Source organism: Panthera pardus, unplaced genomic scaffold, assembly GCF_024362965.1.
Source record: "Panthera pardus isolate Hobbes unplaced genomic scaffold, ASM2436296v1 HiC_scaffold_19, whole genome shotgun sequence".
Classification (NCBI taxonomy): domain Eukaryota; kingdom Metazoa; phylum Chordata; class Mammalia; order Carnivora; family Felidae; genus Panthera; species Panthera pardus.
The window spans coordinates 25295207-25319337 of NW_026526754.1; the positions used below are offsets into that span (position 1 = coordinate 25295207).

Genomic DNA, 24131 nt, shown 5'->3' on the forward strand with positions numbered 1-24131 from the left:
TGATTTTGTTGGTGTTTTAGGAGAAGGAGAACTTGCTTGGCTGATGTTTTAGCATATTAACTTTTCCTTTAAAATTGTTTATGGCGTTGGTGGGGGGGCACCTGGCCGCCTAGGTCAGCAAAGCATGTGATTCTCGATCTCAGGGCTGTGAGTTCGAGCCCTATGGAGGGTTTAGAGATTATCTGAAAATAAAATCCTTGGGGCGCCTGGGTGCTCAGTCGGTTAAGCGGCTAAGCGTCTGACTTCGGCTCAAGTCAAGACCTCACAGTTCATGGGTTCGAGCCCTGCTTTGGGCTCTGTGCCGACAGCTCAGAGCCTGGAGCCTGCTTCCGATTCTGTGTCTCCCCCTCAGTCTGCCCCTCCCTCATTCATGCTCTCTCTCTCTCTCTCTCTCAAAAATAAATAAACATTAAAAAATATTTTTTAAATGATAAAATAAAATCCTTTAGGGGTACCTGGGTGGCTCAGTCAGCTAAGTGTTCGAATTTGGCTCAGGTCGTGATCTCCTGGTTCGTGAGTTCAAGCCCCGTGTCGGGCTCTGTGCTGACAGCTCGGAGCCTGGAGCCTGCTTCGGATTCCGTGTCTCCCCTGCTCTCGCTCTCTTTCTCTCTCAAAAATAAGTAAACATTAAAAAAACATTTAAAAAAATATGTAGTAATAAAGTAAAATCTTTTAAAAAATTGATTTTGCCATCGATATCCTGGTTTCTAACCACATCTTGGTGATTATTTGGATTTGCTCCTGTATTGAGCTCTTTACTCTCAGATAGAGTTCAGTAGTAGAACTGTCCTTTCTGGTGGCATTTCCCCCAACTCCGTCCTTGTCAGCTTGCGGCTCGTCTGAGGCATAATTTCCGAGTTTTTCGTAATCGGGAATGTCTTCCTGATGGCAGGTCATCATAACATCTCTGTTCTATATAAAATCTCGGATCAGAATCGTTTTCTCCCAAAACTCTGGATATTGCCGCATTGTTTTTAGAACTTCTTATTTCAAGGGCGTGACAAATTTAGTATAATATTTAAATATTTTTCTGCCTACAGGTTTAATAGAATTATTTCTGAACCCTCAACGCTTAAGATACTTTTTACCTCTGAGAATTATCTAAGGGTTTTTTCCCTTTCGTTAATTTCACGAGACGCAGACAAGCCGTCTCACCTTCAGATGGGATGAGTTTCTGTCACGTCACGGACGGCCGCTCTGTCCCCTGTTCCTGGCTCTCTGTGGGGACGCCGCCCACACAGGACCCCCGCCCCCCACCCCCGCACATGTTCAGTCTTCTCTCTCGCCGATCTGGTGTTTCTGGCGTGACTTCTGCAGGTGCACTGCCCTGAGTGCTCCCACACTCGACAGTGTTATTGAGACAGAACTGGCGTAGGACGGAAGGCACGTGTTTAAGATGTCGGGCCTGAGTTTTGACAAATGCATTCAGGAACGGAGCCATCGTCACAACCAAGATCCCGGACGCGTCTACCACCCTCCACGCTTCCTTGTGCCTTCGGCAGCCCCCCCCTCCCACCATGTCCCACCCGGGGGCAGGCGCGGAGCCTGGGTGACTGTGACCACGCGCACGGGAGGACGGGGCCCGGGGGTCCGGGGCGCAGACAGCCCCAGAGGAAGGCATGACGGGGTGCTGTGGACACAGACGGGCGGGACCAGGAGGGCGAAAGTGCGTGTGGCTGTGGGGGCCACGGCGACAGGGCAGGTCTGCAGGGGATCCCGGGAGGGTCTAGGGAGGGTCCAGATACAAGAGCCTGAGGACGTTTTCAGGATGCCTGTGCCCTGGAGAGGCGCTGGACGTGCTGGCCCATGGGTGTCCTCGCAGAAGCCACGTGGAGGACTGTGGCTAGTGCGGGGTGGACGTGAGTGTCTCTGGGGAGGGACGCAGCTGGGGACCAGACAGTCCTGGAAGACGCGGGGATCCTAAGCCCGGCGTCGTCTTCACTTAACGGTGCCCCTGGCAGCTATGTGTTGACCCAAGGACAGAGCCAGGACTCCTGACATTAAGGGTCAGCTCTCTGTACCTGACAGGTCCCCAAGGCCCGGCACTGTCTGAAGATGGGTCACGAGCAACCGTGCTCTGGGCCTCGGTCTCCCTTCTGCGTCATGAGAAGCACAAGGTTTCTGAGGGATCCTCACCCCACGTCCCCTCCTGTGGGAGGAGACTTCTGGTTCTTGAGCCCTTGGGATCCTGGGGCGTCCACAGAGACCCCAGAGGGGGACTGAGCGGGAGTGGGCTGAGCAAAGGGGGAGGCGTCAGTGCCGTGGCCCCCAGGTGGGATCCGGCCAGTGCAGGCCAGGCCAGAGGAAAGAGGAAGGGAGACTGGGCATGGGGAGGGCTCGGCTCACGGGAGTTTCCCCCGTCAGACGCCCAGTGGGGCCCCGGAAACCGGGGCTGACCTCCAAGCAGGCCGAGCGCGTGACTCACCCGGGCCCACCTGCCCTGGGTCACGAGACTGCAGGACACCTGTCCACGGTCTGGGGCCACGTGTCACCCAGAGGCACCCATGGCCTGCTGGGAAGGGAGGCCGCCCAAAAGCCCCAGCTCTGACCCTGGATGCCCCGTCTGCTCAGCAAGGGGCCCGGAGCTGGGGGAGGGGTGCGGGGCTCCCCCGGGGCTCGGGCCCTCCTGCGGACCCCCAGCAGCTCTGAGTCTCCCCGGCTGCACCCCGGCCCTGAGCCCGGTAAGTGACCACAGCTCGGCCCTGTCCACTGTGCTGCCTGGGGGTGGGTGTGGAGAACGGCCGGCGGCTGGGGTCTGAGGTGCTCCACGGGACGGCAGGGCCCGTCGGCCCCCGAGGAGCCCAGCTGGACCCTCCACGCTCCTAATCGGGCTCAGCTGGGCTGCTGGTGATCCGAGTCCGAGACCCGCCGCCCCCTGGCTACATGCCCCTTCCTCTCGGAACCTCGGTCCCCGCATCTGCCGCTGGGAACGAGGTCCCCGCTACGGCTGGTGCGTCTGAGACGTGCAAGTTCCCGTCCCTTCTAGCCTGTATGGGCGGGCACTGCGTCGGGGTGGGGGGAGGTTCTCCCTTCTCTCCCCCACGTGGTGATTCAAGGAGAAATCATGGGTCAGACGAGTGTCTTCTGTGCCTATTCCGTGTGATCTTGCAGGCTTTACGCACCTCTTGGCGTGAGCCCTGAGCTTCTAGCGTGAGGATCACGACTGTGAACCCTGAAACGGACGGCCACTCAAAGCCCATTCAGCCCCTGTCCCCTTGTTGCCGGGGCCCAGGGCTCAGCGCCACCCCCCGCCCCCAGCAGGGTTGGGGTACCAAGGCCCAGGGCACATTGACCTTGGCATAGAAGCTCAGCCCTGGAGCCTGAGCCTGTGGGAGGTCAGAGGTCCCACCAGCACCCCCAGTGGCTGCAGGGAGCCAGCCGTCCCCCCCCCACCCCATACACCTCCGTGCATCGTCCCAGACAGGGGGAGTGCTTGTCCACAGCCCCCCAGCAGTTCCGCGGCCGCACCTGACTAGGATCCCACAGAAGGGTTTTCCCTTTGGCCCATGCAGGCCTCCTTCCAAAGCCCGGGACTTCCTGGAGGAGGCTGCAGGAATTCCCCTCGGGACCCCTGAGGATGGGCCAGGGCCACATCCTGTGAGAGGGCTCAGCCTCAGCCCGGGTCACTCTGCCCTACTTCTGGAAATTTCTTTGAACTTGAAGGCATGTTCGCATGAGGCACTTGATTTGCTAATCACACACTGACCCTGCCTAGTGGCTGGGGGGATGGGTGGTGTCTCAGACCAGGACCTGGTTTGGGGTCCCTGGCCGGCCCCTCCCCCAGCACGTCCCTTATGTTGCCGCGGAGGGAGCTGTCTGCTCCGGCTGTAGCCCGAAGGGGTGGTCCCAGCTGGCGTGTATACCGAGCCGATGCGTGCAGTGCGGGGGCGCAGGGATGTTCCGCGCCCGCCCACCCAGGACTGGGAAGTGAAACCCCACCGCGCGCGGGCGCGGGGGCCACCAGGTGGGCTTTGCGAGGGTGGCATGGAGGCTGGTCTTCTGCCCGGGCACCTGGGTGGACTCGGGCGTCCTCAGAAGTTGACCCTGAAGGGCTGGGCCCTGGGGGGTGTGGGACAGAGGTCCCGCTCGCTCTGCCCACGTGCCACCAACCAGGCCGCCAGGAAGAGGCGCTCTGCGGCCGGGTGACCAGGGTGCCTGTGCACGTGGCTCCCGTGTCCCTGGATCCTGCGTGGCCGGCCCACAGAAGGGGGTCCATGTGGCAACACCAGCCGCCAGGCTCTGCTCTCGTCCTTACCCGCCCCCCCCCCCCATAGGCTCAGCGCTGGGATCCAACGCACCATCTGCGGGGTGACACAAAGTGAGTCAGGCTGCTTGTTTGAAAAGAATGACGGGTTTCAAGACGTTAATCCCGGAGCGCTGAGCAAGTGCGGACCCCGGGAGCCTTGCCGAGCATTCGGGCTTGCTCTGTCCGGCCCCCAGCCCCCAGCCCCCAGCCCCTGGGAGGAGCTCGAACCACCCCTCACTCCCCGGCCAGGCTGGGAAGGCATTCTCAAACGAGGTTCCGTGGAGAACCAGGGTTCTGTGGACCTCTCCGAGGCTGCCTTAGGGGGTGACAGAGCAAAAGCCCAAGCCCGACCCCTATTGCCAGCAACTCCAACCGTCCAGTTCACGTATTCCTGGTCAGTGTTGTTTGCAGCAAGTGAATATTAGGCTTTCAACATAAAAAATTGGGAGGAACGATGGTTCGAACAGACGGTTCAATACGTGTTAAAAATGCAAACCAACCCCATAGCTCAACACGAGGGAAACCGAGGCCCCAAGAGCAGGCGTGAGCTCCGGGGACACTGCGTAGCCAACCCAGAACCCGGGTCCCCTGCCTGGTCACTGGGAGCCGGTCACCCCTTGGTGGCTCAGAACCTGGCCGCATGGGCTCAGGGATGGCCCCCAAGTCGGGGTTTTGTGGGGGCATCCCTGCTGGTCTGACCTTCTTCAGGAGCCCCTCACACTGCCCATCCCCTGTGGCACTCACAGCTGCATGTGTGACCACTGACCGGCGTCCTTTCTGCTGGACTCTGTTGCTACACTCAAGGTGCCTGACGTGTGTGGAATCATCTGGGTGGGAGAGGGGTGGGGCACAGGAGGGCGCATCCGCCCCCATTTCTGCCAGCCAAGGACAAGGAGCAGTGACTGGGAAGGAGCAGGTGCAGCCAAGGAGGGAAGTGGGGCGGGGGAGGGGGGCGGGGGGCGGAGGTCACACCTTACCCAGAGAGAATCTAAATATGGGATCACTGGGACTCCTGGGTGACTCAGTCGGTTGAGCGTCCAACTCTTGATATCAGCTCCGGTCATGATCCCAGGGTCATGAGATCGAGCCCCTCAGTGGGCTCTGGACTGAGCGTGGAGTCTGCTTAAGATTCTCTCTCTCTCTCTCTCTCTCTCTCTCTCTGACCCTCTCACCCGTTTATGCACTCTCTCTCTCTCTTTCTAAAATAAACAATAAAATAAAAATGTGACGGCTGTGCTGGCCAGAATTGCCTGTTCAGCCGGTGCTGACCAGACTCGCGGCTCGGGCCTGACCCTGCTGTGTATGGAGGCCTTCCCATAGCAGGTGCATGTGGGCACCCTCCCCCCGCCTTACCGCCAGCATCAGCAAATATTTGCAGGCCAGCACGAGACACCCACCATGTTCTAGAAGGACACACCGGGAGCAGAGGCCGGATCAGCCCTGGGGACAGAATTCTGTCTGTCTGTTGAAAGGAGGGTCACCCCGGGATCCTCGTGAGTAAAGCAAGATGAGGGGTCGAGGAGGGGACGGCCTCTGGGGGAGCCGTGGGGACTGACCCGGCCACGCCAGCGATGCTGCAGCCGCACGGGGCCCCGGAGCTGCCCCGGCCCTGGAGGGCCGTCGCCCCGGTGTGTCCCTAGCGCCACCATTCCTGGCAGGGCCGCGTGCGGCCAGACAACAGGCAGACGCAGCAGGCAGCCTGGGCACTGAGCACAGGTGCCGTGGCTCTTGCGTTCGTGCAGGGCGGCCGGGCCTCACCACGTCGGCCCTACACCTCACCCACCCGGAGCTGGAGGCCACGGGCCGTGGCCCTTACTCCTCTTCCCACACTGGACCCGCCGGGAAACCGCTCACACGGGAGCTGCCAGGCACCGCGCAGCCCAAAGTGCCGGCCAATCGTGGGCGATCGCCGGGTGCCGGGCACAACAGGAGACCCAGAGACCACGCCAACGCTGAGCTCAAGCAGAGGCTCCCAGCCCCAGCCGCTGTGCTTGAGGAGCCCTGGGGGCCCGGAGAGGCCCTGATGGCAGGCACCGGCCAGACCAGCCCCGTCAGCACACGGGCCTTTGGCAAGTTCACAGGGAGCGACTCAGCGAAGGTCAGGGAAGGTCAGGGAGGGGATGTGAGCAGAGTCCAGCCCCAGTCAGCCCCAGGCTGTTCTCCAGCTCCAGCAGCTACTGGCTCTAAGGCCTTGTTAGGACCCTGTGTTCCTCAGTTCAGTTTTTCTGTCTGCAAAGCAGGTGCCTCCTAGGTCCCTGAGAGCAGATGAGGAGACACTATGCCCGTGCCAGGCACAGAGAGGGCACCCGCCCGACGCGCGTGCTCGTATCACGGGCACAGGTTAGCGTGTTAATCCTCGCAGGCCTCTGGGAGCCGAGGGGTTGTTACCTCCACTTAGAGGAGAGGAAACCGAGGCACTGAGAGATTCAGCCGTTCACCTGAGGCCATGCGGCTCATACAGACGGGAGCTGACAATCGTTTGATCTAGTGATGCTGATACGACGGCGATGATGCGAATCACGACGGTGCTGGTGGTGATGATAATGGTGGTGACGGTGGCCGTGATGACGGTGGTGATGGTGACAGCAAGGCTATCTAACACATAGCACCTACTCTGTGACCGGCGCTCCTGGTAGTCTGAACGTATCGCCTCATTTAACTCTCCAATTACAGGTGAGGACAGTGAGGCATAACGAGAGAGAAGAAATAACTCGCTTGAAGCTACACAGCCAGTCAGTGGCAAAGCAGGGGTCCAGCACCGGGCGCCTGGCCACACTGTAATTCAGTGGTGCCCGTGTGGCTGCTGGACGAGGAGCAGGCCACTCCAAAGTGTCCCCGCACTGCCCCCACGTCACTCTCCTTTGGCTGTAAAAGCAAGGAAGTCGTAGCCCTGCGGTGGGCTTGAGAGGTCCACGTGGGACTCACGTGGCCCGAGCTGATCGGGGGTGAGGGCTCAGTGAGCTACCCGTGGCACCGTTGTCACTCCGTGTCGTTGCTACCTTGTCCTGCCTGCCCCCTTGTCCTGTTCCCCGAGGGCCCAACTGTCTCTGCTCACAGCTTCCGTAGATGCACTGTGTTGGGCGAAGGACCAGCCTGGCCCTGTGGCTGTGGTGTCAAAGGTGCCGGGGGGGGTGGGCGCTGTCCCCATCCTCTCTCCCGAGTGCAGGTGTCCAGGAGGCAGAGGTACCCGTCTGGAGGGACGGGACGGAGCCAGCCCTGCGCAGGGCACAGGACCACCCGGGGAAGGGGCACTGAGGCACAGAGGGGCCGGCGGGCGGCAGGGAGGCCACGAGAACGGGGCGCTTGTGCCGCAGACGGGCTGGCCTCAAGCCCACTCTGGAACGGCCCGGGGCGAGGGACCGAAGCCGCTCAGCTGTCATTTTCATCAAATCTGCATGCCCCTACTGCCAATGCAAATGTGCTCCGGGAGTGTTCAGGTGGAAGACGCAAGGACGGGACGAGTGCACCAGGGAGCCGGCTTCGTGGGGAGCCCAGCGAGGAGGGAGCAGGCTGTAGGAGCCCCAGGCTCTCGGCCGATGGCCAGTGGCCCAGCGCGGGGCGGCCCCTCTCCCCGCCAGCCTCTGACAGCCGCTTCTGCCAGGTAAACAGCCGGTGCCTGCTGGGAGCCCGGGAGCCCGGCAGGTGCTGGGATGGGCCGCGAGCCACCTTGCTCCCCTGAGGCTGCCCAGAGGTGAGCCTGGATGGGACACGGTTGACATCTTCCAAGGGACTTGCCCTGGGCCTGGAAATGGGGCGTTGAGCCCACAGTGACCTGAATTCAAAAATCATTCCAGCAGAGACAACCGGGAGCAGAGAGCAGGGCCCGGCCCCAGGATGGGGAACGGGAGCCAGGCCCCTGGGCGTGGCCGCGTGGAGGCCAGGCCAGCAGCTCTGTCTTCTAAGGGCCTGGGCCCTCGTGGTGGGCGGCTGGCCTTGCTGAGCAGCTGGGCAGGGCACCCCGGGCCAACGCTGTGCTCAGTGCACCTCCTGGCCCAGGCCCATGCTGAGCTCAGGATGTGGGTGGGAGCGCGGGTGAGGCAGAGCCGGGCTCTGGGACAGCCGGGAGGCCTCCCGGCCTCTCGTCTCCCGACGGGACGCGTGCTCTGAAGACAGGCCACCTCCCCACCGCTCGCCCCCACGGCACTCTGGACCCAGGAGCTGCCGCCTCTTGAATGAGCCCCTTGGCGGAGGCCCCCTCCGGACCTCCCGGCTCCCGTCCACAGCAGGAGAAAGGGCCGTGCAGGTGTCCGGGGCTCCAGCTGTGTGGTCTGGCTCAGCTGCTCCCGCCCCGTGGTCCAAGAGCTCCCCGCAGCGTTCCCCTTGCCGACACCAGCCGCCTCTGTCCTTGCAGGTGCCTGGGCTCCACGCCGCCCATCCTGCCCTAGGTCTTGCTGGGGAAAAGGCTGTGCACCGTGCACCCTCTCTGATCAGATCTCAGGGTGAGTGTTACTTTAAAACACTGGGGAAATTAAGACACGTGCTGTGAAGGGGCCGGGCCCGGGCTGACTCCCTGTGGGTCCCGCTAATGCCCTTTGCACCCGTCCCCAGAAGCCCAGTGGGGCAGAGAGAAGACGGCCCAGGACGGCATGAACGGGGGTGGCTGCCGGAAGCTTCCTGAGCTCGCCTGCCTCCCAGGCCCCCGTGCACCCCGCCTCTGCTTCCAGCGTCCCCCGACCCCTGGCTCCCGTTTCTGCCGTGCTGAGGCCGGCGGGGAGACAGAAGGCGGGAGGCGATGAGGCGACGAGTCCTAAGGCTCCGCGGGACGGGGGCCCTCCCTGAACACGAGTCCAGCTGGTGGCTTGTGCTGTGTCACCCCATCTTATCCCACACGATGTTTGCAGCTCTTGCGAGCTCCCTCCCGGTGTCCCCTGGCCGCCCTGCCCTCCAAGGTCGGCCTTAGCAAGCGTCTGGTTCAGGCTCCTCCAGGGAAGCAGCCGGCGGGAGGCGCACGTGCGTGGGAGCACGCTTCCCCCACGACCCGGCTCGGCTCCTGCAATCATGGAGGCCAGGAAGCCCCCCGACCCGCCAGGTACGACGAGCTGGAGGCCAGCCGGGCAGGAGTGCCATCCAGCCAGCGCCCGAGGGCCCGGGAACCCGGGGGGCCGACCTCTGAAGGTGGGAACGCGTGGGCGTCATGTCGCACGGGGAGCAAGTCCCCCCCTTTTCCTCCCTCCGGGCCCTCAGGGGGTTGGACGAGGCCCACCCACACGTACGGGCTCAAAGGCCGGTCCTCCAGGAAACGTCCTCGCGACCGCGCGTCCCCGAGCCCGGGGCAGGCTGGCGCACGAGCTAACCGCCAGAGCAAGAGCGGTGGTTGTGCGCGCTTCCTGTTTGTCGCACGAGATACCAGACGCTGACTTCATATAAATAGTCGTCCCGCTGCCTCATCGAGGACGGTCTCGGGGGAGCGGCTGCGTTTCCTGGAGTGCGCATGTGAACCACGGGGCGCTCGGGCCGCGGCCTGGACCGGGCTCTGGCTGCGGCCGCCTCCAAGCGCCGCAGGGCAAGGCTGGCTTGTGGGAAGGCAGCCGGCGGCCGGCCGAGTGTTCCCATGGAGCTGGTTTCGGCCTTGGGGACCCCTGGGGAGGGCCGCGGGTCCTGCGGTCGCGCCTCTGAGGGGCACTGGCCCAGAGGACCGCATGCCAGCGCCGTGCTCCGCTCTGAGGCCTTCCCCGCGGGGACATCCTGGCCATCCCTGGCCCGTGGCCCTCTGCTCGGGACTTCCCCAGCTGAGCACGGCGGCCCCCCTGCCCCGGCCAAGAGCAGCCTCCCAACCTCCGGTCCGCGGTCACTTGCTCTAGGCCGTGGGTAGGGCCTGGTTTCGAGCCCTGGAGGCATGGCGAGGCCCCTCGCGTCTGACCACCTGCTCATCCCTCCTCACCGCTTCCTCCCCGGGCCCTGCTAGTGAGGAAGGCTGACTAGCTGACTGGTTGTCAATGAGTCTGTCCCCTCCTCCCGCTGCTACCTTTGGGTGACTTCGACTGTGAAGGACAGAAAACCAAACTCAGAGTGACCGTGGCAACTTAGCTCGCCTAAGCAGAAGTCCAGAGGTAGGGTGGTTCCTGATATAATGAGTGCACTGGCTGGAATATGGCCCAGGACCCAGGCTCTGTCTGCCTCTTCTGTTCGCTCACTCTCAGGACGGCGCTTCCGTTGGTTACAAAATGGCTGCAGTGGTTCCAGACATCACATGCCGACACAGAATCCACCAGGGACACATAGGGGTTGCTTCTTCCGAAGCATCTCTCCTCGTCGGTGAGGACAGCGTTCCCAACTTGCACTCACGTCTCGTGGACCGGTGTCACTGGCAGGGAGAATGAGACCACTGTGACTGGCTTAGGGGTCACGATTTGCCCTCTGGGGCTGGAGGTCCGCCCCACCCCCCTTTCTTGAAGCACCTGCCTCTTGGGGAAAGTGCCAACGTGAAGAAAACCGGGATCCAGGGGAAAGAGGGAAGGTGGCGTGGTGTCACGTGGGCATGAACGTGATCTGCCAGAGCTGTGTTCCTGGATTTGCAGAGTAAATAGGTAGACCGGTGACAGCAGCGTTTCCCCGGTCTGAACCGGGGACCTCCAGACCCCCTCCTACTTTGTGACGCAGATGCTTCTATCGAGGGTTCGTAAGGATGAGGGTAACAGAACCGCACACTTGCTGTGCTGCAGGCACAGTGCTAAGAGCTTTACGTGGAGCACAACACTTAATTTTGACAGCATCCCTTGGAAGTGGGCATTCTTATCGCAGGTAGAAATGGACCCAGAGAGGTTAATTTGCCCAAGGTCACACAGCTACAGGTGACGGAAGCAGTTGTGTTCAAATCACCCCAGAACTCCGTGGCTTAAAATCCCACGCGTTTGTTATCTCTCACGGCCTCTGGGGTCAGGCGTGTGGGCGCATCTCAGCCGGGCGGCCTGGCTCGGGGCCTCCCCGGCCGGTGGCCCCGAAGGTCAGCAGGGGCCGCCGGCTCATCTGGAGGCCCGAACGGGGCTGGAGGAACCACCTCCAGGGTGGCTGTTCCCACGGCCGCAGACGGGAGGCCTCGGTGCCTCGCTCGCGGGCCTGTCCACAGGGCTCACGGTGTGTTAGCTGGTGACCTGACGTCCGCCCCCTGAGCACCTGCTCTGGGGCCTGTGTGCAGGGGCTGCTGCCCGAGCCGCTGATGAACAGTGACAGTGCCTAGTGTCCAGGGGCAGCTGCGAGTGTCCTGCCATGTGGCCTCCTAGCAGGGGGACTGAGCGGGGACGAGAGGCCTCAGACACCAACCACACCCCCTCACGTTCTCGGGGGCTCCCTATCGGAAGCAGGAGCAGGCGAACAGCCTGGCGTGGAGGCCCTGCCCACCCGAGGCTCCCTCCCGAGGGCACCCCTCCTCCCGGGGTCAGATCCACGTGCAGCCAGGTCCACAACAGGTGGGACCTCCCTCGGGGGGGTGAGAGGCTCCCCTCCCCCCGGACACGGGCCTGCCGGCTCCGGGACCCTCAGCTCTTTTACGTGTGGGGCCAGCTCCCCACCAGTTCGAAGGTGCATGCGTGGGCTCACCGGGCATCGCTGAGGGCGACTGCAGGAGCTCCTGCCTTCGGAAGACGGATGCCTCCACTCCTCACGCTGTCCCGCCTGCTTTGTCCACACACATAGTGGGGAATCCTACCGCACGTGCGATTTGGGGCTCTAATTTAAATTTTAATGTTTACTTTTTTAAAGAGAGAGACAGAGTGCGAGTGGGGGAGGGGCAGAGGGAGAGGGAGACAGAGAATCGGAAGAAGGCTCCAGGCTCCAAGCTGTCAGCACAGAGCCCGACGCGGGGCTCGAACTCATGAACTGTGAGATCGTGACCTGAGCTGAAGTTGGACACCCAACCGAGTCACCAAGGCGCCTTGGGTTCTATTTTTACGTTAGGATTTAAGAAAGTATGTTCGTGCTATCTTTATTCAACCGTAGATCATTATCAGTAATTCTAGGTTTCTGTACAGCTTCACTCTTCTCCTTTCATTGGAGACACAGCGTCTCGTTATTCTGGCCCCCTAATGAGTTGTATCCTGGCTTGTGGCTGTCGCGAGTAGCACGGCCGTGAACATCTCTGGGGACATAGCTTGTGCAGATGACTCATTCTTTATGGGAGTTGTTGTTATGTGGGGTGGAGTCTGATTTTAAGCAAAGGGGACACGTGTCGGGCTGTTCATTCAGCTTCACAGCCGTGGGGAGGAGGGAGGCGTGGGGCAGAGGGGGCGGGACGTGGGTTCTGAGCTCGAGATCCCAGTTCCGTCACTTGGCAGGAGCAAGGACACACGATGACTTCTCTGAGCCTCAGTTTCCTCACCTGCAGAACGGGCACAACGCAGCCCTTTGCCAGTCACACAGCTCCCTGGCCCTACTGCCCTCCGTCGCGGCTCAGGGCACCCACTGGCAGGGGCCCCGGGGCCTCCGTGTCTGAAAGCCTTCCGGTCACCTTGCCTGGCTCGATTCTTCAGGGCACGGGCCGTCCGCCTCAGCCAGCCCGGCGGCTCTAACAAAACGTCCCCTATAGGCCAACGCCTATGACGAGAGTGCCGGCTCGTCCAGTGCCTGGTGACAACCGGCTACCTGGCGGGTACCTGTCACCTGCTTGTGTCCTCGCTCGGCGGAGAGCAGAGAGGAGGCAAGCTCTCCCGGCTCTCCTCATCGTGGGCTCCACCTACACACTCATCTGTCCTAATTGCCTTGCAAAGGCCCCACTTCTTAACATAAGGGGCAGAGCTTCAACATGTGAATTGTGGGGGGACACAACCGCTCAGTCCACATGTCACACGGCACATTACTTGGTGTGTCTGTTTATTCACCGCTCTCTCCGCTTCCCCTGCGAGCGTGTAAGTTACAGGAGGGCGAGGGGCTCTGTCTTCCTCTCTGCGCCTAGAGCAGGCCTGGGGGGCACGGGCACCTGCACAGACACCCACCCGTCTGTCCCGTGAACTGCCAGGCCAAGGGGAGGCCGCGGACGCACTTAGGGTCCTGTGCCACTCAGGGGAGGGTGGAGCCGTGGTGAGAAGGATTTATGTGTAGACAGTGACCCCTTCCCCTCTGTGCTTGGTGGAAAGCCCTCCCTAGGGGGCCCTCGGTGTGTTTAGGGGCCAGAGGCAAGAACACAGCCACAGTGGCAGTGCTGGGCAGGGGCTGCTGAGGGCTCAGAGGACCCGTGAAGTTTACACGAAGGGCTTCCTTGCCCCCTCCCCCTTTAGAAATTATTTTACAAATAAATAAAAATCATTTTACAGTCTGTTTATCAGTTACACAGTTTGAGAGACCACCGTCCCCTTCCCGCCCACCAGAGGCAACGCTGATTACCTCCGCGTGCCTGCAGAGCCTGGTGCCTGCAGAGCCTCCGTGGTGCCTGCAGAGCCTCCGTGGTGCTCCCTGTCACTGCTCCTGCTGTGGACGCCCAGTGCTCATCTCTCCCACCACACCCGTCCCTCCCTGAGAGGCGGCCATGGACTTGGTTAGGTCAACATCAATGTGTCCAGCTACTGCTCACGGTGTAAATGTAAGCCTGTAGGCGCTTTAGGGAACGGCCTTCTAGAACACGATTTCTCTGCCGTGGCTGTACGTCTGCCCGTTTTCCCTGCGTGGATCACCACCCTTTCTCTTGATCGGTTTTCTGTGCCCAAACTCTGCCTCGATTGTTCGAATCTCCTCTCAAAGGAGCAAACACAGAAATTCCATCAGTTTAGGGGCGCCTGGGTGGCTCAGTCGGTTGAACATCCGACCTCGGCTCAGGTCATGATCTCATGGTTCGTGGGTTGGAGCTCCGCATCCACGGCTCCGCTGGGCTGACAGCTCGGAGCCCGGAGCCTGCTTCGGATTCTGTCTCCCTCTCTCTGCTCCTCCCCTGCTTGTTCCCTGTCTCTGTCTCTCAAAAACAAATAAATGTTGGGCGCTTTTTTAAAAGAAATTCCATCAGTTGCATCTTGGGGCGGGGGGGGGGGGGCAGGGAATGACCACTCCCACCTGTCAGGTGCAGGTCTCTGCAGCAGTGGGAATGGGACCAGGGGGGAAGCTGGGATCTGACTCAGGTTCTCACTGGGCCACTTGGCTGCTGCACTGGAAACAGGCAGCTGGTAGGGGGGTGGGGGCAGTGCGAGCGGGGAGACCAGGAGGAGGCTAGATCAGTAATCTGGATGTGAGATGAGGGTTTCCCAGGGCCCCTGGGGTGGCTGCACGGTGGCTGGTGGGAAGGGGCTGGCTCCTGAGGGACTCTGAAGGAGAAGTGACCAGGACTGGACGTGAGCTGGAAAGGAAGGAGGAGTCTACATGACCGAGGTCCCGGAACAGCGGTGAGCTGGGCAGGCGGCAGGGGAAGTGTTAAGACAGCCCTCCCGCAGCTGAAACGGGGAACCACAGATGGGGGCTCAGAAACCACAGCCCTGGAGGCTGGAAGCTGAGGACCAAGGTGTCGGCCGACTCAGTGTCTGACGAGGACCCGCTTCCCGGTTCACAGATGACCGTCTGGCTGTGTCCTTGCATGGCGAAGGGCGAGGGAGCTCCCTGGGACCTCCGTTGTAAAGGCAGGAAGCCACTCGTGGCCTGAGCGCCTCCCAAGGGTCACCTCCTGGTACCATCCCATTGGGTGTTAGTTTCAACATATGCATTTTAGGGGGACATAAACACTCAGCCCATTAACAGGAAAGACCCAGTTCAGGTGGGCCATGTCAGGTGTTCGACCCTCTGGAACACACAAGTGAGACGTCAGGCAGCTGGGATCTGCGACCAGGGACCCAAGTCTGCGTGCACTCACTGTACCAGGCACTCTGTGGCCCTCCACCCAGAAGGTGCTCGTTGTCATGAATTTCTTTGATGATTTCTGCCTTCTCTGCTCTCCCTCCCCAAAACTACTGTTTTTCATATAGGACCTTCTGGATGGGCCCATTTCCTTATCTTTCCTCCCGGGTTTTCCACCTCCTAGTCTTTTTTTTTTCTGTCTCTGGGGGATCCCCAGCCCCTCTTCCCTTGGGCCATGGCATTCTCCTTCTCCAGGAGCTCCCTTGACTGTCCGCAATGTTCCTGACAGAGAACGGGGCTCCTCTCTTCTGCACCACAGCCGGAAAGGTTTGGGCCCCTGCCCCTGGGCCACCCACGCGCCACCCCTGTCACCCTGCTCCAGGTCCCGCGCCACCAGTGTGTCCCCGTGCCTCCTGCACTCCCAGGTCCCGCGCCCCCTGTGTCACCCACGCGCCACCCCTGCTCCAGCGCCACCCGTGTGTCCCGTGTCCCCATGTCCCCCGCGCCCCCAGGTCCAGCGCCACCCGTGAGTCCCCGCGGCCCCAGGTCCAGCGCCGTCCTCCCGGGAGGACCGACCGCAGTGAGGGCCGTGCGCGATCCAGGACGACCTGCGCCCACACACCGCTGGACCGCACAGCTTGCGTGCGTTTGTTTTTTACTTTAGAAAAAAAAATCACACGTTTCAGCCAAACGAACGGACTCTCGCCCCGAGTTCAAACACCCGCAGCGGTGGCGCAGCCGAGCCCCGTCACACCCCGCCGGTAGCTACAGTTTTGAGACGCTCTGGTCCAGTCGGGAGCCCAGCGGCCGGGTGTCTAGTCCACCGACCGAGGTTACAGCGAACACCCTCCCGGCGGGCGCCTCCCGCTGTCGGCGCCGGGAACGTTCGCGCCCGGAACCCGCCGCCGCGGCGCCGCACGCGCCGGGAAGGTGGGGGTGGACGCGCTCCGGCGCCGGACGCGGGGTGCGCGCGCAGCCGCGGTTCCGGTTCCGGCCCGAGGGGAGGCGGAGGAGGAGCGCGAGCCGGAGGAGGAGGAGCGAGCGCCGCGCGGGCCGAGGTAGAGCCCGCCGTCCCCGGCCCCGCAGGCGTCCCCGCGCGCAGGCCTCCGCGTCCCGGCCCCGCCTCCTCGGCCGCGCGCCGCGGGGGCGCCTGGGCCGCGCGCCGGCGGCCGTGCCGAGGCGGGAGGGAGGGGGCCGGGCGCCCGCTGTCCGTGCTCGGCCTCCGGGCCGGGGTCGCCGGGTCGCCGCGTGTAAAGTAAATCATTCCCGTCTCCGCCGGGCCTGAGGTGCCCGCGCCCCCTGCGCGTCGTCCTCGCTGCCGGCTGCGTGCGGCGGGCGCCCAGGGTGCGGGGCCGCCCGGCTGAGCAGCCGGGCTCTGAGAGGCGATGAGTGGGGCGCCAGCCGGGGAGGGACGGGAAGTCAGCGGTGGGAGCGCCCGTCACGCCGGGGAATGGCTGCGTCGCCGCCCCCAGGGGGCAGGTGTCTGCGGGGGCACCAGGGCCGCGCTGCTGCCATTGAGCGTCTTGGCGCCTCGGGTGGTGGCTGCGGCGGCCGGCCGCCGCGAGGTGCGGGGCCGTGCCCAAAGGGCGGACCGAATCAGCCGGGTGGAACGCGGCCTGGGCCCGTGTCACGCCTCCAGGCGGCACTTTTGAAACAGTATTTTACTTCCTGATACCGATCCGGGTTCGAGCGTGACTTTCCCCCTTTGGGTTTTTTGATTTGACGGTAGCGGTCCTGGACGCACCGTGATGCCTGTTACTTAGAAATACAGACTTTTGGGTTCTGGGGGCCGTCACGTGCGCTCTTACTCATTTAGAAAGCAGCCACCCTCGTTTGAATGCAAGTATCACTCAGGAAGTGATTCCTGCTGCGGGGCCCCTGGGTCCTTCCTGCACAGACTGCACGCAGGCCTTGTAATCAAAGGGAAGTGAAGGCTTAGGCAGGTGCAGAAACCAGGGGGGAGGAGCAGAGGCCCCGGGGCAGGCCTGTGCTGACTCTGGAGCCTGTGCTCTGAGCCATGGGTGTGACCCCACCACCTTCCTGATGCCCCGCGGGCTTCGGTTCCGTGGGAGAGTCTGGGTGGTGAGCATAACCAGAGGCCTCTGTGGGGTCTCGGGCTGGGCTTGTCACCGCTGGAGGAACCTGAAAGCAGCGTGTCCTGGGAGAAGAAAACCAAAATGCAGGTTCCTCTGGTCTTTGGCCGGGATCCTGCCACATCGCAGCCCGGTGCCTGTGGCCATCTGGGGCTGGCTGGTGACCCAAGAGCAGTTTCGTGGAGCTGGGTCGTTGAGACAGGGAGAACCCGTGGCCTGACTGCGTTTACTTGGTGGCAGTGGCAGTCGAAGCTGAGCCGCTGGGGGTGGTGGTGACCCCGTGACCAAGGAGGCCCTGTGGCTGGAAGGTGGGGCTGTCTTCCTGAAGGGTCTGTTGGTCCTTCTGGACCCAAAGGTGTCCAGGAGGATGACACACAGTCATCTGCCCTGGATAGAGGTATGTTTTTGCCTGTTCCCGTCGGGGCCCTGATCCCCTGATCTTGAAACTAGCCCTGTCTACAAGAGTTCACGACGAGTCATTTCAGGGTCACTTACGTGGGCGACTTAAAAGCCGTCTTGAAGGTCTGGTGCCAGAATAAATTAGCGCATCCTCTCTGGAGGGGACTCTGGCAGTATTTCCCCAAATGAAAAGTAATTTTTGCTTGAGGCCCCCCGGTGAGCCCTGGGAGGGCCACGTCTCAGAATCTGCTCCACGAACTACCCCCTGGGAGCCCAGTACGTGCGCCCCGTGTCTCCTTCCCCGGACATTTGCCTTAGCTGCGGCGATTCTGGCCTGAGGCCGTGCTTCCGGGAGCCCTCCGCTCACGGCATCTGTCCTGGTCTCGCCGGCCGCCAGACGCTCAGACTGGTAGCGGGAGATGCCTAGTGTGTCACCGTCCACGCGGCCGCCGCAGGAGCTGCTTCATCGGCACCGATGTTTTCACGTCTGGACAAGCCTCTTACGAACCAGCAGTTTTAACTGAAGGAAAAACGCTGTTGTCTCCTTTTTAGTTGCTTCTATCATTTTGAGAAATTAAAGAGCTATGGAGAGCTACAGACACCCTGCAGACCCACCATCCAAAACATGGTTTAATATTTTTGTCTCTTTTGTGTAGAAGAAAATAATGCTGCAGTTGGACCATCTCCACTTTTAGAAACTAAATGACATTTATTAGGCTTTTCAAACACTGGACTGTAAAAGTTGTACGTGCTCATTTCAGAAAAATTGCAGAAAATTGGGAAGCACTGAGAGGAGCCAAGAATCACCTGATTCCCACAAGTCCCCGATCACCTGGTGTCTGCCTTCAAGGCTTCTCAGCTGCAACCATTTTCTCCCTCAGTGGCATTGCAGGACGCTTCCTGGCGGTCAGCACGCGCCCTCCACAGCTGGGCTGGGGCCCCAGCACCCCGTGCTCACCCTGATCTCCTTAAGCCTCTTCTGGACCCTCTGGTTGAGTCCCAGTTTTCCGTATCGTAAATAACATTGCAGCGAACGTCCCGTTTGTGCGTCGTGGTGCACGTCTCGAGTATTTTCTGAGGCTATGCTTTAAAAATACCACTGTGGGAACACGGGGCTTGTGTTCTCTGGGGCTTTTTGGGCTCATCTTGAGCTGACTGTGAAGTATCCTTTTGGGTGGCTGAGTCGATGCCCTGGGGCAGCCTGGCTTGTGGCTGGTGAAGCCTGTTGGGTGGAAGTCAGATGTCTGCCTCTTGGGGCCATTGCCCCGTCCGTCCCCAGCCCTGTTTACGGGGCCAGCCCTGCTTTCCGGTTCTCAGGACCGACCCCAGGGCACGAGGTCCAAGGGCTCAGACTCCAGCTTCTCAGTGCCGTCTGCCCCTGGTGTGGCGCAGCCACACGTGTCCTGGGACCCCGGGACACGCAGGCAGCATACCCCCATCTCCCAGTGACAGGGAGGCAGGAGGTGTCTGTTCTTTGAGGGCCTGGAGGGGAGACGTGGGAGCAGATGTGGATGAACGGAAAGTGGCGTGGATTTCTGTGGCTGCAGTCACGGCCCCACGCCTGACACCCCCTCTGGTGCCTCCTGGGGACAGAGGTGGAAGAGGCAGCTGTTGGCGGCTGCTGGAGTGCTCCGTTCCTTAGCACCCCCGGCTAGCGCCCTGAGCACCTGTCCTGTGCTCTCCCGCAGAAGAGCCGGCCTCCGTGTGGCCCAGAAATGCCTGGTAGCAGGCTTTCTGTTTGCAGACTCTTTTCTTTTCCCTCTGGCCACTACGGCTAATAGAGAAGAATTTGCTAGAAGTGAGGAAAGGAAACCTGTCAAAGCTACCCTGCTTTGTTCTTCACGAGCTTACTTTCTCTCCGAAACTGGCGTCTCTGAAATGTTTTTCACATTTACTGTTTTCTCTGATTGAGCCCAGCTCTCTCCTTACCAGTTGTCGGATTTCTTCATAGTAGCAGACATGCACACCCAGCCACGGATCCGCCTCTGACCCACGGGCAGAGGGCAGGACAAGGACCCGGAGAAGTCATAGGACACGGGGGCTTTGAACGACTGCCTCTTTCATCTGGAAATAGCGTGGGGTCCAGTATGTTTGAGAACCGACCCTTAGGCGATGGAGGCTGTGGACTGTTAAGGCGGACTCGCCCGGGGCCTCCGCCAGCAGCGGGAGCTGAGGGGGTCCCGAAAGGCCTGCGGTGCGGGCGGGGTCCCCCCTGGTGGCTGCTGGAGCAGGCCCCCCGCCAGGCTGCCCAGAGCCGCCCTGCGGAGCCCCCAGGCCGCAGGAGAAAGCCTCGGCCTGCCACACTGCACTGCACGGGGCCCCCACACTGCATGGCGCACCGCTTGCTTGCCGAGGGGCTCAGGGGCTCGCACAAAGCACAGTTCACACTCCCGCAGCCTGTTTGTTTTGTTGGGTAATTATAAAGTGTTGTGTATAATTTGTTTTTAAATTAAGAACAGAGAACAAAACCGTTTCCTTCGTGTAACAAACAATAACACATTAGTCTTCCCCTGTGGCAGGGGAATGAATGTGAATGAAAGAGTAAAGCCAGGGTTTGTCAGGGGGAGAACTTGCTGAGCAGGGGGAGTGGGGGGAGAGAGTGGGAGACAGAGCATGGGGGAGGCGGCGGGGGCGCCCGGGCCCCTCCTGGTCTCCGTTTTGCTGGGCCTGCTGGGAAGGGGGCAAGATGTACAGCTTCTGTTACAGTGTTGTTGGACGGCAGGCATCCCGTCAGCCTGTGGCACATGCAGAGGTGCCCTCTGGGGTCCCTGTGCCTGTCCTCCCCCACCCCACCCTCCAGGGAGCGGGCGGTGTGCGGTCATTGGTTGGGCTCATGCCTCCTGACCGGCTGTGGGCTCTGGTGGGCTTGGCTGGGATGGGAGGCTCAGCCTGGGGGCGGGAGGCTCTTCCGGGATGGGGGGGCGCGTGGGCTGGGCTGGGCTCTGTCTCTGACTTGGGGGCTGGGCACCTTGGAAGTTTCTTTGTGTGAAGTAAGTCCGAGGTGGTTTCCCTGCCCACTGAGCAGCCCGGCCGCAGCCGAGGGGGGTTACGGGGCGCAAACACATCCTAGTGCGGGAGGTGCATTTTCACTGCCGGCGACCCAGAGCCCAGAAGGGGCAGAGGCCGCGGGCTGCGCCCAGGGAGGGGGGCACAGTGAGGAGCAGCGGGAGCTGAAGGAGCTGCGAAATTGGGGATTTTGACCCAGAGCGAACGGTCGCTGCTGGAGTCTTCCGGTCGTGCTGGTGGCAGAGGCTCCAGGTAGCAGGTGGGCTCCTGACCCCTGGAATTGAGCTGAACTTCAGCTCTAAACTGCGGTGCAGCGGAAGCAGTCTTGAAAGCCTGCGCCCTCTCCTGCTAGGTGCTGACGCCCCTGGCTGTCCCCAGGAGGTGGTGGCCCAGAGCCGAGCCAGCGGCCTGCTGCAGGAGGGTCCCCTCTCTGGGCACTCAGCACAAGTGCAGGGGGAAGTCAGCCGGCCACAGCCCCTCCCGGAGGGCTCTTCCTTCCCCTGGCCCCGGGGTCCTGATTCTGACGGAGAGGGAAGAGTCCCCTTCGGCTTAAACCCAGACTGACGCACCTGAGACCCGCAGACTCACTTTGTCTGGGCCTCTGCAGGCCGCCGCGTTCCGGACCGCGCTCCAGGGAGGGGTGTGTGCGGAGCCGAAGCGCGGCCTGTGTGTGGGTTCCGGGTGCCCCGGCCTCCAGGCTGCGCCCGCGGGGGGCACAGAGAACAGGTGCTCAGCGGCCCTCGGTGCTCCCTCCTCGTAGCTAGTAATTCTCCAGGCAGTAAGTTATTCGGGATTTACTTGAAGGGCCTTGAACTTGCTTTTCCTTGGTTTTTGCCTAGGTTAGTTGTTTTAGAAACTGCATTTTTGAGGTCCTTTAACGAGCGAGTACGAGGCCGGGGCCCTGGGCAGCGGGTCCCGAAGGAGCCGTGTCGCGGTGGCGTTCGGTTCGGGATGTCAGCTGGTGCCCGGGGGCCGGCCGACGCCATCTGGGCAATTCCACCCCCGCTCTGGCGGCGGTAACCTGTGGCGCCCTCTCTCTCCCGGCCCCGCCCCAGGTAAATCCACTTGGACGTTTGTGGGTGCGGTGCTGCCCCCCACCCGTGATGTCCCTCCGGCGCCTGCTCTGTGCTGCGGCCTCCCGGCGGCCGGCTCCCATGAGATGCAGACGAGGCCGCCCCCTGCACACGGCCCCGGCGGCCTGCTCGGACAGGAGTGCCCCCGTGTTCGGCCGGGCCCTGGCCTTCGGGGACCGGATTGCCCTCGTTGACCAGCACGGCCGCCACACGTACAAGGACCTCTACCACCACAGCCTCCGCCTGTCCCGGGAGCTGTGCCGGCTCCTCGGGTGTGCCGGCGGGGACCTCCAGGAGGAGAGGGTCTCCTTCATGTGCTCCAACGACGTCTCCTACGTGGTCGCGCAGTGGGCCTCGTGGATGAGCGGGGGCGTCGCTGTCCCCCTCTACAGGAAGCACCCGCAGGCCGAGCTGGAGTATGTCATCCGGGACTCCCGGAGCGCCGCGGTCCTCGCCGGCCGGGAGTACGTGGAGCTGCTGGGCCCGGTGGTCGGGAGGCTGGGGGTCCCGCTGCTGCCCCTCCCGCCCACGGTCTACGGTGCGGCGGCCGAGGCGCCCGGCGAGTGGCGGGTGCCGGAGCAGAACTGGAGAGACCGAGGCGCCATGATCATCTACACCAGCGGGACCACGGGGAGGCCCAAGGGCGTCCTGAGCACTCATCACAACATCAGGGCCATGGTGAGTGCTCGCACGCCGTTGTGCTGGGGCCCCTGGGGTCGGTCCGGCTTTCCTGTCCTTTTCTGGGGGGCCTCTCGCGGCTGCCCCCGTCCTACAGACCCTGCCGGCAGCACACGGCGAGACGTGACCGCCCGCCCCGCCACCCCGGGTGGGGCGGCTCTGGGAAAGGGGGCTCACTCGGGTGTAGGGGGACCTGGCGGCCCCCCGAGGGGCTCCGCGGGGCCGTGCCGCAAGCGAGAGACCGAACGTGCCCCGACACGTGACGTTGAGGGGTTTCGGGGAGAGCAGCCGTGAGGCGAATGTTCGAGACGCGTGATCGGCACCTGAAATGGGGCTTCTTTGGGAAACCTGAAAACGGGAACTCGTGGACCCCACATCTTGGGTGTGACTTTTGTGTTCTGTGGCCTCGGCATCCCTGGGAACCTCCCCAGCCGCTTTGTTTACCTTTAATTTACATCCTTCCTACTTCCGGAAACCGTTTGCGTGGATGATAAAGACCCTTACACGCTAGGAGCGGTAAAATAGAACCGATGCTCAGGACCACGAAGGTGAAGTGGTTAAGTCTTGGCCCAAAGCGGTCCTGTACGTCGGGGTAAACTGAGTCCGGGCTGACTGCAGGCAGGGTGTCACGATGTGTTTTCTGTCTCCCCTGCAAGACATACTCTGTGTCTGAGGAGACCCCATCCCTCGGCCGATGTTTGCAAAGGGGCGAGCGGGTCACGTGGGTTTGCCCGTAGCGGTCACTGAGGTGTGCAGGACGACGTCCCCACTGGCGATCTTGAGAACATTCAAAGCGGGGTGTCCCACACTGCTTCTCACTGAAAGCCAAGGTTGTGGCAGGAAACCCAGTTCCGGGTTCTGTGACGGTTCAGCTGGGGTGAGGGCGGTGCCTCACCAGGAGGTGGAGGGTGGGCGGCCAGACTCTGCCGAGGCCCGGAATCCCAGGGCCTGCCGGAGTCAGAACTGCACCCTGACTGCCGGGGGCGGGGCGGGGACGGGGGGAGCCACCACGGGCACATGCAGGGGACTTGGGACCCCCACACTAAAGCCCTGGCCGTGTCCAGCTCTGCTCTTGGACACGGGGGTCGGAATGTGAGCCAGCAGACCAAGGTCACAAGGCCACCGTCACCTTCAGAAGCCGTGAAGGACTGGGCACCGGGCACCAGAGTGGGAGCTGCCCCTCCCCTGCCCTCCCCTGTCCTCCCCTCCTCTTCTCTCCTCCCCTCCCCTCCCGTCCTCCCCTCCCCCCTCCCCTCCCCTCCCCTCCCTCCCTCCCCTCCCCTCCCCTCCCCCCCTCTCCTCTCCTCTCCTCTCCTCTCCTCTCCTCTCCTCTCCTCTCCTCCCATCCCCTCCCCTCCTCCCATCCCCTCCCCTCTCCTCCCTGCCCCAGCCTGGTGGCTTCCTTCCCATCTGAGGCCGTGCCTTCATCCCACAGGTGACGGGGCTGGTCCACAAGTGGGCGTGGACTAAGGACGACGTGATCCTCCACAGTCTCCCGCTCCACCACGTGCACGGCGTGGTCAACAAGCTGCTGTGTCCCCTCTGGGTGGGCGCCACCTGTGTGATGCTGCCTGAGTTCAGCGCAGAGCTGGTAAGCGGGGGACAGGCTGCGGGCATGGCTGGATCTGGGCGCCCGGGGACCGGGGGCGCCTTGCTCTGCAGTGAGACCCTGTGGCCGTGTGAGTTCTGCGTTGCTGCCGCCATAACAAAGGATTACAGACCGGGGCGGGGCAGGGGGCTGACGGCAACACACAGATCCCTCACGGTTCCCAAGTCAGAAGTCCACGATGAGTCTTCTAGGGTGATGTCAGGGTGCGCACAGGGTGGCTGCCATCTGCGGGCTTCGGGACAGGCTGGTCCTGGCTTCTTCCAGCATCGGGCGGCACTGTG

The 24131-nt window shown here is 62.2% G+C and overlaps 1 protein-coding gene across 5 annotated transcripts in view; it reads left to right on the forward strand.

Annotated features, from left to right (window-relative positions):
* Window positions 1-15973: 15973 nt before the first annotated feature.
* ACSF3 (acyl-CoA synthetase family member 3) overlaps window positions 15974-24131 on the forward strand; it is a 53525-nt gene continuing 45367 nt past the window's right edge. For 4 of the 5 annotated variants that reach the window (XM_053906772.1, XM_053906771.1, XM_053906774.1 and 1 more), the window contains exons 1-3: window positions 16650-17482; window positions 21546-22241; window positions 23677-23832. In XM_053906772.1, the coding sequence (XP_053762747.1) occupies window positions 17453-17482; window positions 21546-22241; window positions 23677-23832 (882 nt within the window). In that variant the 5' untranslated portion in view covers window positions 16650-17452. Of the gene's footprint in view, window positions 16051-16649; window positions 17483-21545; window positions 22242-23676; window positions 23833-24131 lie in introns of those variants that run through there. The other variant, XM_053906773.1, reaches the window with a different exon arrangement.